Raw genomic sequence first — 16,204 nt, forward strand, 5'->3', positions numbered from 1 at the left:
ACACACATATATTGTGTCCTAGAGAATTGTGTAACATTATTGTCACGTCTTTCTTCAGGCTGGAATAATTTTAATTTTGCAAGGAAGGTGTAAGTAATTTCACCCAGTTTTGATCATAATTCACCCAATTTATCAAAGTGTCCAATTAACCACTGTGTGTGTCTGGACTGTGGGAGGAACCCAGAGAAAACCCACACACACACAACACACACAAACTCCATGCAAAGTTAGACCGTGTTGCAAACCCGGGTCTTTTAGGCAACAGTGCGAGCCACTACTCTGCCATGTGGCTGTTGCTGTGCTTGTATTGTGTATAGAAATAAAACGTCATAACCAATAGTCACTTGTGTAGGACCCTTGATTAAGTAAAAAAAAAAAAAGAGAAAAAGAAGATTTGTTGCATCTTTGAGGATTTATTACACAGAACCTTTGCAGCTGAGAAAACCACTTATTCAAATGTTTATTTTTCTCTTGATAAATTGATGCTTGATGTTCGTGAAACTGTGGTGCAGGTTTTGTGTCGTTGTCAGCTGTTGGAGAACATCTTTGTATTTATTTAAATCCAGTTCTTTATATTAGATTTAAATTATCAATAACATTGCTCTACTGGAGACAGAAGTGATGGTATAGTATAGTATAGTATAGTATAAATAGCATTGGTAACATTAAAACATGTTAACTAACGAACTAACCGTTAACTAGGTGCTTACTTTAACACTATGTTGGAAAAATCTTAATTCATGTCATAATAGAGGTAGAATAAGGTGATAATATGTGCTTAATGATGACTAATAAAGGGCTAGTATGCTAAGCACCTAGTTAAAGGTGAATATGTGCTTTTTCCAACATGGTCAACCCCATTACTGTTTTTAGGAATGAAAATAAAGCTTTGATGTTGTCCTTCATGAGGTCATTGACATGGTATGGTATATAACTGCAGCAGGTGCATATCAATGAAATATTTACAACCTGGCAGAGCACAGTGAGGATCCAAGCAGGATATAAGTTAGCTGAACCCTTTCCACAAGAGATTTCCTCAGACCAAATTTCACACGTTTGCCAATGTATTTTCTTTTGCAGATGTCTTGTCTTGTAACTGCCTCTTTAAAGGAACCACAGATCAAACTATACAAACGCATCAGCTGATATAACAATCGGTGGCTTATTGATCAGAGCACTCTTACGAGACAAGCATGCTAAATAATTGGACTGTATTCTCCTGTCCCCCCAAGCAACAGTTTGCATGTAATACAATGATGTTGAATAATTTATTTAGCCCAGAACATAAATTGGCATAATGTTTTGTTGTGTTTACATCTTAATTCGGGATTCGCGGCAAATGAAGGACAGAAAGAAATCTCAAACGTGCCCTCTGACCTTCTGGGGGGAATCATTATGAGCAGTGTAGTGTGAGAGATGACAAACGCATCAATGTGCTGCTCACATTTGCATTATCATTGGCGTAACCCTTGTGTAGGCTTTGCTAATGAGCACGGATAACAGGATTTTGTCTCATCGTGAACAAGGCACTTACAGTGTTTGAAGTGTGAACCGAGTTCATTCTATCAGCCCCTCTTGAGTTAATGTAGGTGGTTATTTCTGTGTACAACTTTCGAGTTTCTGTGGCTACGAGGTGGGAGGGACGTTGGAAAATGGAATGAGCGCCGTGTGGTCGGACGTGCGGGGCTGTGTGGAGTAAATTGGCCTTTCAAGAGCACCTTTTGTGAACTACACCCCTGTTGAGATTCTCGATCCCATAAGAAATTTATGTGCGCACGCATGATGTGAGAACAAGGACAGAGACGTGTCTTGTGTGTGTCATCATAAGCTCATTATTTTTCTTTCTCTCTCGCAGATCTGTGACCGGTCGTCACCTCCCAGTAAGTGTGTGCGAGTGTGAGCGCAGCTGCACTTCTGTCACTCTGTGCTTCCAGAGCCCCATCAGGCTCCACAAAGCACCCAGCTACCACAGGTCCTAAGGTAAGGTGAGACTCAGGCCAAGTGCCTCCGGCTGTTAGATCTATCACCGTGTCTTTCTTCAAGGGCTCTGCAGCACTTACTTTTGCTTACAACCATCACCGAAGGCAACTGAAATCCGTCGATACACTTAATCTTGCCACGTATTCGAGATAATCCTAATTTTATTAGCTTTTAGTCTGTGACTGAGGATGTGGGATGTTTGAACAGAGTGGCGTGATGAAAAGTTATGGGGTATTCTGCTTGTCCAGAGCCATTTAGATAAAATGACGCAGGGTGGGGATGTTATCACAGGAGCAATAAAAGATTTCCAGTCAATCAAGCAGCGTCCCCGCAGTATTCCATGGGATTATATCAGAGATGGGCCTGAATATGAAAGCAGCTGTAGCCTGTAACCCGTGTGTACCTTGATTAATCATCCTGTTAAGGAAATGAACATGACTTTAACCTCTGTTCAGATGAACTGCTACTTAGAGGAAGTGGAGCTCTGATTGATTTTCCCTCACATGTGAGTGAACTACATGCAGCTATCAATGCCGAAGATTAGCTGAACATGTGAATGCCTGTGTTATTGGATACGGTCACTCAGAAATATTGAACATGGCCACTGTAACACCCCGAGGCACGCATAAGCTGTGGTATGCTCTATGTATATATGCAAACAAACTATCACCACACACTGAGCCATACGGAACATATCATCCTCATGTGATCCTTCTTTATAATAAATGCTGTTTTCCTTTATCAAAAGGTCACATCGCGTTCAGCGTTCACATCGTCATAAATACACGTTTGTTGCTGCCGATGGCATTCAAACATTAACCTATGAGATACAGTACGTCGCGTGTCACTCATTCAAACATCCTTTGTCTTCGGCGTTGATTTACCAAGGTATGACCCGAGCGTACGGAGAATCCATCATCGTATGTGCTCTCGCTCTGCCGATACCTTTAATGAAACAACCTGCTGGTCTGAACAAATCAGCATCTCCGTCACTGTCGCACGAACGCGCGAGCGCTGCAAGTCACTCACGGAGAGCGCGCGCGTGGCTTTTGAAGGTCTTACTGAAGGAGACGGCAAAATGTTAAACAAGCGGTGGAATATATTTTGATATTCACAGTTGGCAAAAAAAAATAAAAGAGGCAACCTACAAGGTTGCACATTTATTGCGAGCCGCACTGTGTATAGTGTACTCTGATGACTCCTCCTGAATTGTTGGCTAGAACACAAGCCAATTAAGATGTCATCCATCTGCATCACGATGGTGGTAAACAGTGAAGCCGACCAAGACTTTAGCACTTGCAGTAGTTATATTGCTAAATATGGAAAAGGAATCCAGTGAGGTGCAGGATGTGAACAAAGGACTAAGGAAAAAGAAGCTTCTTTAATTCAACGAGACGTTTCATGCTGTATTGGTAGATGTAGGTCATAGCAGACAGAGGTGGTGCCAGGATTATATTTCATAGTATGCACAAGAACGTGAGTTGAAGTCCAAGTGCAACATACTTCTCAGTGTGCAAAAGAGATTCACTCAACAAATGTGTTTATTTTAACCATCTTTTCTTTTGGTCAAAGCTCAAAGGCTTTGGCAGACGTTAAACTGGTACTAACGCAAAATTAAATCATTCGCAAAGCTGGGCATAAACGGTGTTAAGCTAATGATAATAATAATAATGATGATGATGATAAAAAAGCAGGGAATGGGTGAAAGTGGAAGTATGCATTTGTCGTTTAACGCACAACTGAGAGACGGTTGCTTCATTATTATTTTACACCATAGCAAATATAGCCCAGAGGAGTGTTCAGTAAACGTTAAAAATGCAAACAACATGGCAGCAAACGGTAAAGACTGCACCAGGTTAATGACACCAGAACAAAACAAAGCATGTTGGCGAACAATCAAAAGGCTGGATGAGGCAATTTAATGAAAAATAGTATAGGAACTTCACTCTGCACTTCCATGTGACACTGAACTCTTGTAGAACAGCTTCCATATCAATGGTGATTAATTACATTGCAAGTTCACACAGTCTTTTCTATATAATTCCTCATATATGTAAGTGCTGGCTCAGTGCTGCGGCATTGGATACAAACATCTCCAAGATAGTGAACCATATGTTTGGGTAGAATCCTGCAAACATTCTGAACACCTGCAGATGTCACTGATGGAAGGCTTATGTAGTTTGTGTTGTGCCTCCATTGTTTACACTCCTCATGCAGTCTCAACCCTGGACACGAAGGCACCACACTCCTCTTTTATTCTCTCAGTGGACCCCTCAGTGCAAGATATAATAGCAAATAAGAAAAAAAACAAAAAAAACAAAATGGAAACAGTCTTCCAGATTTTAAAAGTGAAGCACAGGCAGTAGGACAGAAGAAGCTGTTCGCCACCAGGGAGCAACTCCGCTGGTTTATCGAAACTTCTCACATTTTCCAAAGTTCATAGCCTCAATCACTAGTTTCAGATTTGAAACATTGTTAATTAATGTTTCCATTTAGAGAAGTTATTATGGCACTTGGTATCATCCAATTTGAGCTTGATTGAGGTGATGACGAGGTGAAGGTCCAGTTTCAAAGAATGTCAACCAGAGTTAATTTTTCAACCACAAGTCAAAATCCATTTTTACATACAGCCTATGTTCCACACTGTCGGATTTCTTTTCCCTGCAAGACGACAACAACAACAGCAACAGCAACAGCAACAGCAACAGCAACAACAACAAGCCATATTTGATCCTCACTCACTGTGCCATGTTGTACCACCAAGAATCCATGACCCCAAGATAACGTTTGCGTCTCTTTCACATTGGTCTGGCACAGACCTTTGTCACAAAATCATACATGCTTTAACAACGGCTTTCCATTTTTAGAAAAGGTGCAAAGTCTGCCCACATGCATCCGTATGTTTTCAGATCCCCCCTCTTTACACAGTTATGAAGAAAATTCATAAAAACACAGAATAAGTGAAATGTATTCTTTTGTTTCAGCTAACTTTGTGCCCATGTGTTTGCACTGTGTCTGGAAACACACTAAAGCCAACTAATTAGAAATCTGAGCTCACTGGTATGTGGATTTTGTCACATTTGTACAGACTAAGCCGCACTGCTTTTCCGTCCAGCTTCACACTGCAACTTCATTCGCTGTGCAAACATTACAATACTGTCGAGCATCTTATCATCTCATTAAGACGATGCATATGCTTATTTCTTAAAATAATTCATACATTTTGTGTCAAAAATGACCCTAGTCCCAAAGACGGAAAAAGGTCTTAAAAGAAAAGGCAATATAAAAGTGAATCCATCTGTCTGTACAGCCTTTTATCTTTATTTCCTGTCTCCTCAGAGTGAAGTATGGGGTCATCCTCTGCCCTGTTGCTTGTCTTGGGCTTTGCCACGAGTATATGGAGTCTGAACCCAGATGACCCCAATGTCTGCAGCCACTGGGAGAGGTGAGGATGTATCCTGTGGTGCTTACTACACGAAGCTGAATTTTAGATTTGAGCCAGAATCTGACTGATATCGTTGGACTTAGAACTTTTTTTTCCAGTACAAACGCTACAATATGTCTTAACCAAAGTTCTAGATCTATTCTCAAAGTCCAAACAGCAGTATCGATCTCGCACAGCTCAAGTGGCCAAGCTCTGAGAGATTGTAGGAGTTGCAGCTTCAAATGAAATTCGCAGGCAAATTGATCAGTGTACTCTCATTCCGATCAATCATGACAGCCACGGAGCCTGAATAATTATTAGTTGTGCTGGTCGGTGTCACTTTTGAGAAATAAGGAGGAATAATTTCTGTCCTCAATGCAAAGGGGAGGAAAGAAAGCTGTGAAGATAGATCATCTATATTATTGCCTGGCCAAGGTGAGCATACTGGGGCTCATGGTTTATACTTTGTGGTTTTAAAAAATAAATTCCCTAAGTGGGTTGTGGTCGTGGCTTTGAGGTCCTCAGTCTGCAGCTGGCTGTATATATATACATGAAAAACCTTAGGTCCTCAAGTCTTTTCTTCAGGACTTTCAAGTCATTGTATTACTTGTTTACAATTCCTAATATCTTCAAGGAGCATGAAAATGTAAATAATGTCTAAATACAACATTTTTTCATTGGTGCATTCAAATTTTTAATGCATGTACCAATGCCATTTTTTTAATTCACCCACTTACACGCAAAAGAAAAAAGAGCATTTAAAAACTAAGCTGAAATACAGACAGAAATTATTAGCGAAATGTACTTTAATGTACATTTTTCACAATAAAATATTCAAACACAATTATACACCTATACGCAATATTTTGTTGTCTTGTATTTGCATTTTTCCACATGTTTCTAGTGTGGATGAGACTATACCACCTTTGACCAGTATTGGACCGATACTGATACCCACGGTACCAAATCCCATCCCTAGTCTCTAGCTATTAACCCAAAAACTAGTTATATACTAGCAAACTATAACATCATGACAACACAATTCTGAGATAATTGATATACTGCAAGATAATCATGTACGGATACATCATTATATCTGTCTGAGGAAAACACAAACCTGTGAGAAGGTCAAGTGTAGGATTTGGTAGAGCAACAATTCTTGTCACCGCTGTCTTCCATTATCTCGCTGTCAGCTTCTTCTACTACAGCCGGTTGATTTCCGTTGATGTTATCCTCGTTTTTTGTGATAACCACAAGCTGCACCACAAGCAGTTATGAAGCAGTGACTCGTGTCTGTTAAACAGTGGAGAAATCTTCTAGAGCAGGCTTCCTCAATTCTGGTCCTGGGGACTCACTGCCCCGCATGTTTTAGATCAGGGACCCCCTACTATATGTGACCCACCGTGGCAAAAGTGGCTCCTTTTTTTTTTCAAAAGGAGGGAAGCCACTCCATGCTTCTTTAATGCGTTAAAAGTAGGGCTGTCAAAAGATTCAAATTTTTAATCAGATTAATTACAGGGTAGCTGTGGATTAATCACGATTAATCACGATTAATTGCCATTTGTAAATATGCCAAAAAAAATCAAATTTTTGCTTTATATTGTTGTAGGAACGGAGAGACAAATAAAGTATGTGAAAATATAAATGTAAAGAACAATAAAATACTGTAAATAACTTGTAAAAACCTATACAAACTTAGTAAAAAAGCAACATTACATTGTAAAAAAAAACCCACAATATAAATAAATAGAAAAAATAAAATGCTGTAACTTTTAAAAAAACTATAACTATAACACTGTAAATAACTCACATTATAAACAAAATATAAAGTATAGAAGTTAAATAGTTTTCTTACTAAACCCACAGCAGGAAATTCCTCATCAGCACCTTTTATTTGAAGCGCTGCTTCTACTAGTTAGCGTTAGCGTCAGCTAGCATTCTGACGCTAATGTTAGCTGCTGTCTGTGTCCCCGTTAGTTAGACAGTGACTGTTAATGTTATGATTATATCATTATCTGCGCCAGTAGCGCCACTTACAACTGTGTGTCTTTCTTTCTTTTTTCTTCATCCTCTTTTTTTCTTCCTCTTCTAACTTCCTGAGTGATAACTCCTCTTCATTTTCCTTCAGCTTCACACAGGTTAATGTGAGGAGACGTGGGGCCCCTTTAGGGAGGTTTACTACTGAGATGTCATTGCAAATCAACCCTTGTTGTTTAAGGGGGACGGTGATGCGGCTGCTCACTGATGCATTTAGGCTCCGAGTGTCGGGTGCCCCCCATATCGGCTCGGGGCCCCATGCAGTTGCCCGCCGCCTTGCCTGTTCGTAAACTGCACGTCTACCCGTAGCGCGATGAAAGTGAGAAAGTGCGTTAATGCGTTAAAAAAATGAACGCGTTAATTTTGACAGCCCTAGTTAAAAGCATAAAAGTTAGCAGACTTCATTGTAACACATTTTCTCTAGAGTTTATGTACAACAGACGGATGGATTATTTAGCAGCTAAAAGAGAGCAGGACATTAGAATAACTGGACACTTTGAGGAACAGACACAATAGTTACTTCTGAGATGATGACATGAAACCAGCACCCAGAACCTCTTATTAACCTTCTATCTTCTTATGGGGTAAGTTGTCATGAACGTCGGTGATCTATGTTACGTGAGTGTTCATTTCGAAGTCACATACAGGGATTAAAGAATGTTTTTTCATGCTAGACACTTTCAGAACTTTATGTGGGTACATTGTTATTAGCTAGCTCAGTATTGTTGTTTTAAAATGCAAATGATAAGCACATCGAAACTCGTGTTCGATCAGATGAGCGTATTATAAGCTGTAACGGGAGCATGTGAGCATCTGCTATTTATATGAATAACAAAACGACCTTATGTGCTCGAATAATGTGTGAATGACACAACTTTGTGTATAAAGTATTGACTGTGATGCTAATGATTTAGCAACTAGCTGAGAGCTAGCACATAATCACTATTATCGATTATGGGCCTAGTGCCATGTATAAACATACATTGTTATTTCGCATTCAATACTAAGCTATTCAACAACTAGCCTACATGTATTCATATTTTTTATTTTATTTTTGTAGGGCGGCCATGCCACTGCCATTTATAAACCTTTTTTTTTTTTTTTACTGAATTCCAATATCCAAAATGTCTGTCAATTGCATGACAAGCTATTCAAATTGTGGCTTTTATTTTGAACATAAATGTGTAAACGGAAATGAGTGATGGCCCTTTAGTGCCACTGCCATGCATAAACATATTGGTTATGTTACATACAACACTGATATATAGATGGATTAATGTGTTTATTTTAAACCTGTGTAGTAGGGACAGTAAATCCAAGACATCTCTGGATGGCACGCTTGATGAGTAACGCACATAATCTTATCTAACCTTTGATGGATGGATTGTCAGTTTGAGTCTCATATTCAAATGTGTGTGTGTGTGTGTGTGTGTGGGGGGGGGGGGGTAATATTTTCTATTTTTATTGTCTGTTTTTCGAAGGAATACACTTGTTAGGCAGGAGAGTTCAGCTAGCGAAAGTATTGCTAGTGGGTTGGTCGCCCCTGTTTTGTTTTCCCTGGGGACAACTCTATCTCGGGGTTAGGTTAGGAAATAAATCCGGCTCAGTTGAGCTACAAAGCACATTTCTGCTCCTCCGTCGTTACTCCTCGTTTCTCCACCGTCCAGTCACACCGTGACATCACAGTATTTCCCGGACGCCCTGTCGAAGGCCTCTGTGTTAGACGTTTCCCTGCTCCGACACACCTGATTCTAATTGATGGCTCGTTATCAGGCTTCTGCAGAGCTTGTTAACGAGCTGACCGTTTGAATCAGGTGTGTTGGAGCAGGGAAACGGGACCAGGTAAGAGAAACACTGTAAGAGTGGAGTCTTTTTTTTGAATTAAAATATTGATATTTGGCAGCAGTTTATAAATAATTGCAAGTATGGATGAAGCTATGTTGCCATATTGATATCTTGTCCCACTACAGCACATGTGTCAAACTCAATGCCCGGGGGTCCAGATGTGGCCCCCGCCACGTCATTTTATGTGGCCCGCGAGTGATTAATTGGTCTTAAAAATCTGCGTTAAAATAGGTCTATGCTGCTTTAAAGGGACACTGTGTAGTATTTATGGGTTTATATGACCCAAAATCCCCTTTTTTATACATATTATGTGCTCCTGCATTGTCTAGTCGCTGTATAATAGTTTTTGTTTAATTTTCGTAGTGTTTCAAAAAGTCATGTAAAATAAAATGACCGCGGGCCGCGGTTGCATAGCCACTTTTAGCAACGAGACGCCATGTTTCTACCGGAGCCTGTAAGGACAAACGCGAGAGAACAAATCAAGCGTCTCTTTACTTGTAGCGGAAGTCCCGCCTCCTCTCTCTCCGCTTCGTCTGCTACGGCCGCAGTAGCTCGCCCTCTCCCTCGCCTCACGAACCTCATCTGCTGACACGGAGAAAGACGACGAGGACGACATTTGACCAGCTGAGGACACCGTAGCGCTCAGGGAAGGGAGGGGGTGAGCAGAGGAGCAGTTCTTTGTTGTAAATTTCAGCCTCTCCTCTAGATGGCACTATAAACTACTTACTTCACCTTTAAGGCGTGCGTTGACCATAAACTACATTTCCGACAATGCAATGGCGATTGCGTGACAAGCAAAGTGGCGGCATCCTGCCACTAGATGGCAGTGTATCATCGTATACGCGTCATGCGACGAGTGAAATTGAGATTGGGACTGTGATCGCAGCAGAATGCGTTCACAAAAGCCGCAACCAAACACGATGAGGCAGTGAGAGCTATAGCTTTATTGTGGCTGAAGAAATCACCCGTGCTTCAAAGTCTTTTTCTGAGGGTGTGTTTTTGAAGCAGTGCATGCTGAAGGTGTGTGAGCAGGTCTGCTCTGACCAGATACAGACTTTTAGTTTGTCAAGAAACACCATCGCGGACCGGGTTACATCTATAATGCATCATATGTTTAACTTGAATAAGTATTAAATACAGAAAGTTATTTAGCAATATGTTACAGAGTACTTACCTTTATTTTACATTATATTTGTTTACATTTAGTTACATTTATTCTGCATGACAGTTACAGTTTGAGGGTAAAACCAGAGCCTCTACTTCCCTCCAAAGTGTAGTAGAGCTGAGTGTAAAGCAGCAACAAATGGGAAAACAAAAACCTCAAAATGGTGCTTAAAGTGCACTACTTCATTCCGACCACTTTGTCTTTCAGCTACGCTGTGACCGTACAGGAATCCTACGCTCACCCATTTGACCAGATCTATTACACCCGCTGCACAGATATCCTCAACTGGTTTAAATGCACACGGCACAGGTAGGTTTACAGCAGTCTTGTCCTCGTGTTTATTACATCAGTGGCTACAACCTTTTATATAGTCTCCCAAAAAAACCCGATCACGGACTGTGAAGGTCACAATAAACACCCGTGTTAATGTTGCTATGAAGGAGTAAGAGCCAGAATCTGTCTGTAATCCACTTAGAGTAAATGTTGAAATTACTCTGTTAAGGTTTATAGTGAACGTTGAATTAAATAAATACACAGAGAGTCACGTCCCGAAGGCTGACTTTTATATAGAGGGTGTTTTACACAACATCCCACTGGCTTTTAATTCTTCCTCCTCAATTGTACATAATATTGGCCATAAAAACTAAATATCAGGGCACACGTTACCCTCCGTGCCCTTCAGAAAGAGTCGCTCTGTACATATTATTGCTCTTCTCGTGTGCCTTTTTTTCTCCAGGATCAGCTATAAGACGGCTTACCGCCGGGGAGTGAGGACCATGTACAGGCGTCGCTCACAGTGTTGCCCTGGTTACTTTGAAAGCGGAGACTTGTGTGTTCGTAAGTGTCCTTTTTTTTTTCCTCACTCTTTTGTCCTCACTGATGACATTTCAGGTAATGTCTGGCAGACATTTAGAGGAAAATAGGAAATATTATGATTGATCCTTCGTGTGCAAGACTTTGTAGATAAAGCTACAACTCACCTGCCAGGCCGCTGCCACCCCCCCCCCCCCCGCCTCCATCACTGCTGTTCTAGTCTGACCCTGTTTATCATCGGCATCCGACAACATGAACGTCCACTGACTCCTCCTTTAGAATCCAACGCACATTCCCTCATTTGAACATGATTGCGCATGATTTAACACCGAGGAACTGCATTTTTACGCCGTAGTCTGCTGCCAGCTTTACTCTTCCTGCAAGAGTAGTTTTATTAAAGTTATATAACAATGAGAAAAATTAACGAGCCAAGAGGGCTCTGGTTACAGAATGAGTAGTTATAGCGTTCGCCATAAAACCTCCCTGGAATTCAATAACATAAAAGAAGCAGTAGACATGATCTTAGACTGTAGCAATATGCTGATTACGGTCCTTCACTGTCACTTCTGCAGCTTCATTAATGTCATAAATTCTATTTTTATTCACACACATCAAACTGAATATCTTTGCATGTTGGCCAAATAAAGACCGAAGACATGACTTCTTAGCTACGGTTTTTCACATTCTTGCCGTGCCCTAATGTTTTATTCTCTTTTAAATAAGAATGGAATCGCATTTTAATATTTCCCTAGATCTTTTGCAACGCGAGGGAGTCACTGATGCACTGACTGCAGACATGTGGGTTTGCTCTTTGACCACAGCTGGGCTTGTCCTTGCCTGGACTTTACCAGCTTCGGGGGGCAGCAGCGCACACTGAAGGCGTGATTATCTGGAGCGCTTGCGAAGGGAGGTGCAGATTGATCAATAATGTATTCATTAACCATTCAGCTGACAATGGAGGTATTGGTGCATTACTTTTCAGCATGTCAGGCAGGTGAATCGGCACACTGTGGAGGTGCCTCTCTTATGTGACCTCCCCCCACTCTATGAACAATAGGCTTTTATTTTGGTACTGTGTCAGGTAAAGAGTGAGAATAGCCGCCCTCCCCTTTAACCCTCTCCTTAGTGAAACTGCATTGATCAGGCCAAGAGGGCAGTTTTCGCTTTCTGCTGCCGTTGCAAACTCTTCCTCCCCCTTTAATCCTAGAACTCTCACTACAAGGATTAAAAGATTTGTACTTGCCAAGCTGTTTTGCATGTAGTGACAAAAGGCTGGCCCCTTTGTAAATTGATCCAAAATATACTCAAGTCGTCTATTTACGGACGCTGTGTTGTTTACTGAATGCAAAATATACCTCCTCCTGTGTATTAGTTAACTCTAGCTTTCGTCATGAAATCTATATCCTTAAAAGTAAATGTTTGCCTATTATTCTGGCCTGTTTTTGTTCTTTTCTTTTTTTTTGGACAATTGCTTTTATGAGAAATGACGGAAAGTAAGGAATTTTGGCACAAGAAGACATTGAATGAACCAAATATTACTACAGAAATACCCCGAAATAGATCTGTTCTGACACAAAATCACCAACATTATGTATATTTTATTAAATTTGCTTTAATTCTGCCTTTGTTTGTGTTCCCAAGTTGAACTTCAGTCTGTTTCTCTGCCATGAATGCAGATGTCTTTATTAACTCTGTGACCTTTGTGATTTTGTTGTGAGTTATTCCTTCACTCTCTAATGGTGTGAGCACATTGTTTCCCTCTTAATAAGCATGATTATTACACTGTGAGAGGAGCTTGCGAATGACAGCAGCGTGTAATATCTTCAGCGGTCGATGGGCTATGATTCCCTCTTTCTTGCAGTGGAATATTTAGACCAAGATGACTCCTGAAAGATTCTCGCCTGTCCTGTGCTGCAGTTTAATTCCAAAAATTAGTTGGTGATAAAGTTGCATGCAGGAATGGAATATGTTCGCACATTTTACATTTAGGTTTTGATGATTGGAAAGATGATGAGGTTTTTCCTCCAGAAAGGGAGAATTGGCTTTTGATTTCTTTTTCATTTTGGCTTTGTTGCATTTTTTAATGCTTCAAAGACACAGTTTTAAAATAAATCTTCCCTGGTGCCAGATAGAGGCATGTGGAAGAAGCATCGGAGGGAGCTGCGTAATACGTTCTGTATGCACCTCTCTTAGACTGGTGTAGCCATAAGCTGCATCACAGCAGTGTTTCCATGTTTTTTTCACTTTACTTTGTTCCACAAAACTCTTCAAAAAAATCACAAACAAACAAGAAGATCTTGTATTTCTGTGAAGAGACTGTAAAAGTCTGTTTTATCTGACATTTTTGGAAGTTTGTGGTTTGACTGGGCAGGAATATTTAATTTGTTAACACTACATGACAATCACAAATTAGCTCCATTGTTCTCTGTTCTGATAACACTTCTGCATAATGAGTGAGATTAGCTTTTTATCTAGATGAAAGACTCAATTTTCCAACAGATTCCTCAGACATGAGTTAAGCAGAGTGATTCATGAATTTCAATTAAAATGAAAGACCTACCTCCTACTTTATTATGCCATCCCTCAATACACTGGTTCAGATCTCAGGAGAAGGTTGGACTTTATCCCCTCTCCCATATTCAAAACCTAATTTCCATATTTCTTTTTTTTCCTAACGGATGAGACACATTTGCATTTTCCTGTTCTCGCTGATCAGAATTTGCTGATTGAAACTAAATGAAATCACCTCTTCTTGGTGACATTGAATTTGTCTCCTCCTTTTTTTTAAAAAATTCTCTGCAAACTGTGGACTCATTGATTACAGGCAGTCGATGTCACACCTTCGTCAGCACAAATGTTAGAGCTCCTTTTCGCTGGCTTCCTGAAATGAGACATTTGATGCTTAGAAATTTGCCTTGAATAATCTTTCAATCTCTGGTTTACTGTTTTTGCATCGGGAGCATTTCTGCAATTAGCACCGCGCTCGTGGGTGTTTGAGATTCACTCCTACTTCACCTATCTCGTTACATCTCTCTTCTGGCAGTGGATCCCAATCGAATCCTGATTGAGTGATAATCTATAGTAGCACTCCTTAGGCCATCAGCCAGCTCCTGCTGCCCTCTTTGACTGCAAAAAGAGAACCATAGCATGCAGAGCTACAAAGTTCCCCTACTGCTTGTGTTTAAGAAGAAAAAAAAAACCCTCATAGATTCTGTCTTCGTGCCCTCTTTTCACTTTTAATGACCAAAAAACGTGGAGATGCAGAACATGGCTGAAGTGTTGGATGAGCTCTGATCATCATTAAGATGATGGAATCTCTTCAGCCGCCCTTGGGTTGCGTATCGGCGCTCCTCAGGTCATGTGGACTGCAGATTCTCATCAGGCTGGTTTTGTCTCTCATTGTATTGGCCTGACTGTCTCCCTCCTCAGATAAGAGCCTCCATGTCTTAACCCTGCTGGCCAGATGCCCTTGCCACAGATTTATTAATGTTAAGTGCTTTTGTGATATTTTGCCTTCACACACAAAACTAGCTCTTTTAAAAAAAAAAAAAAAAAAAGCCGGAAACCTCTTTGTAGGACACTGTATTATACAGCAGACGCAAACTTCCAACGCTCGCGAACACGCTCCCAGGAATAATAATGCAGACCCAATCAATGGGTTGCTGGGTTGCTCAATATGAATGATCAAGAAAACTGCACACTTAGTAAACACTGTGGCGCCCACACCTGCTACATTAAAGCATCGCTATATGACAAAGCGCTGGCTGATCAAATTAGAGGGGATTTACAGCTTGTTCCCGCCTGACTCACCCTGCTGATAGCAGCTCATTGTAGAAAGTAAAGGTATATGATAAACGAAGATGTTGACCAAGGACTCAGTCTCCTCAGAAATCATTTAGCCCCATGTCAAGAAGTTAAAATGGATGTTGGACATCGGTGTCATTTGCGAAGATTTAGTTCCTTGATTGTATTAGAGGGATATTGAGTGTTCAATCTTATGGACTCTTTTCCTTAAATTGTTATCCTTGAGGTTTTCATTATGCTGTTAATTGGTGGTTTAATGATGTTTTACACTCTGTTTGTGTGTGTCAATCTAATTATAAACTGCACTAATGAGGAAAACGTCTCTGTGTGTCTCAGCTCTGTGCACGGAGGAGTGTGTCCACGGTCGCTGTGTGTCCCCCGATACATGCCAGTGTGAGCCTGGGTGGGGCGGGCTGGACTGCTCCAGTGGTGAGTGCACAACTTCTTCACCTGCAATCATTCAGTTTATTCCTAAAAAAAAAAAGAGGCATTCACAGCCATGAAGTCCATAAGACTTTTTGGCCTCAATGTTCGTCTACCTCAAAGCTGCTCAGCTTTGTATCCTCTCTTCTTAGCAAACACAGCCAATGGAACAGGTAAGTCACAATGAATTCATTCTCATTTGCTGGAAGTGGAAGTGATTTGCTTGATGAGCATAGCTGAGTGGATGGATGGTTGCCTCCCCCCTGTGTTCCACAGACTTCTCTGTTATGGTCTTAATCATGATTAGTCTGGTGTTCAGGGGGGAATGATGAATCACTGCCAACCTGAAACAGAACCATTGTGGTGGCTCTAAGGGTTACTGGTTACTCCAGCTTCCAGAGCTAGAATGGAATCAATGGACTTACCCTGGATTTCCACTGGACGCGGAACGGCCGCGGAACGGCAGCGGCGCGGTTCTGCTTCGTCCTCTCCCCGGCGTCAATCCCCACCGGGGCGGGTTACGGCAGCGGCGCGGAGCCTTGGGAGCCTGCGGTATTCACGGAAGATCGCGCGATAATCTCGAACGGACGCGAGTTCGCGAGATCCAGCGATAGACTGTGTGTATAAAGTAAACAACAACAACACAGCTTCTTTTCATTCTCCGACGTGGAAGAGCTGTTGATCTGGTGTCATAAATTATTTTATGTTTCTCC

At 41.1% G+C, this 16,204-nt stretch overlaps 1 protein-coding gene across 1 annotated transcript in view; it reads left to right on the forward strand.

Moving 5' to 3' along the window:
- Positions 1-5,327: 5,327 nt before the first annotated feature.
- megf11 (multiple EGF-like-domains 11) overlaps positions 5,328-16,204 on the forward strand; it is a gene marked incomplete at both ends in the record, with an annotated part of 60,533 nt that continues 49,656 nt past the window's right edge. The window contains 4 exons of the mRNA XM_083893471.1: positions 5,328-5,425; positions 10,659-10,760; positions 11,188-11,288; positions 15,405-15,497. Coding sequence (XP_083749597.1) covers positions 5,328-5,425; positions 10,659-10,760; positions 11,188-11,288; positions 15,405-15,497 — 394 coding nt within the window. The remainder of the gene's footprint in view (positions 5,426-10,658; positions 10,761-11,187; positions 11,289-15,404; positions 15,498-16,204) is intronic.

The sequence above is a fragment of the Microchirus variegatus genome (genome assembly GCF_963457635.1).
Source record: "Microchirus variegatus genome assembly, chromosome: 8".
NCBI lineage: Eukaryota > Metazoa > Chordata > Actinopteri > Pleuronectiformes > Soleidae > Microchirus > Microchirus variegatus.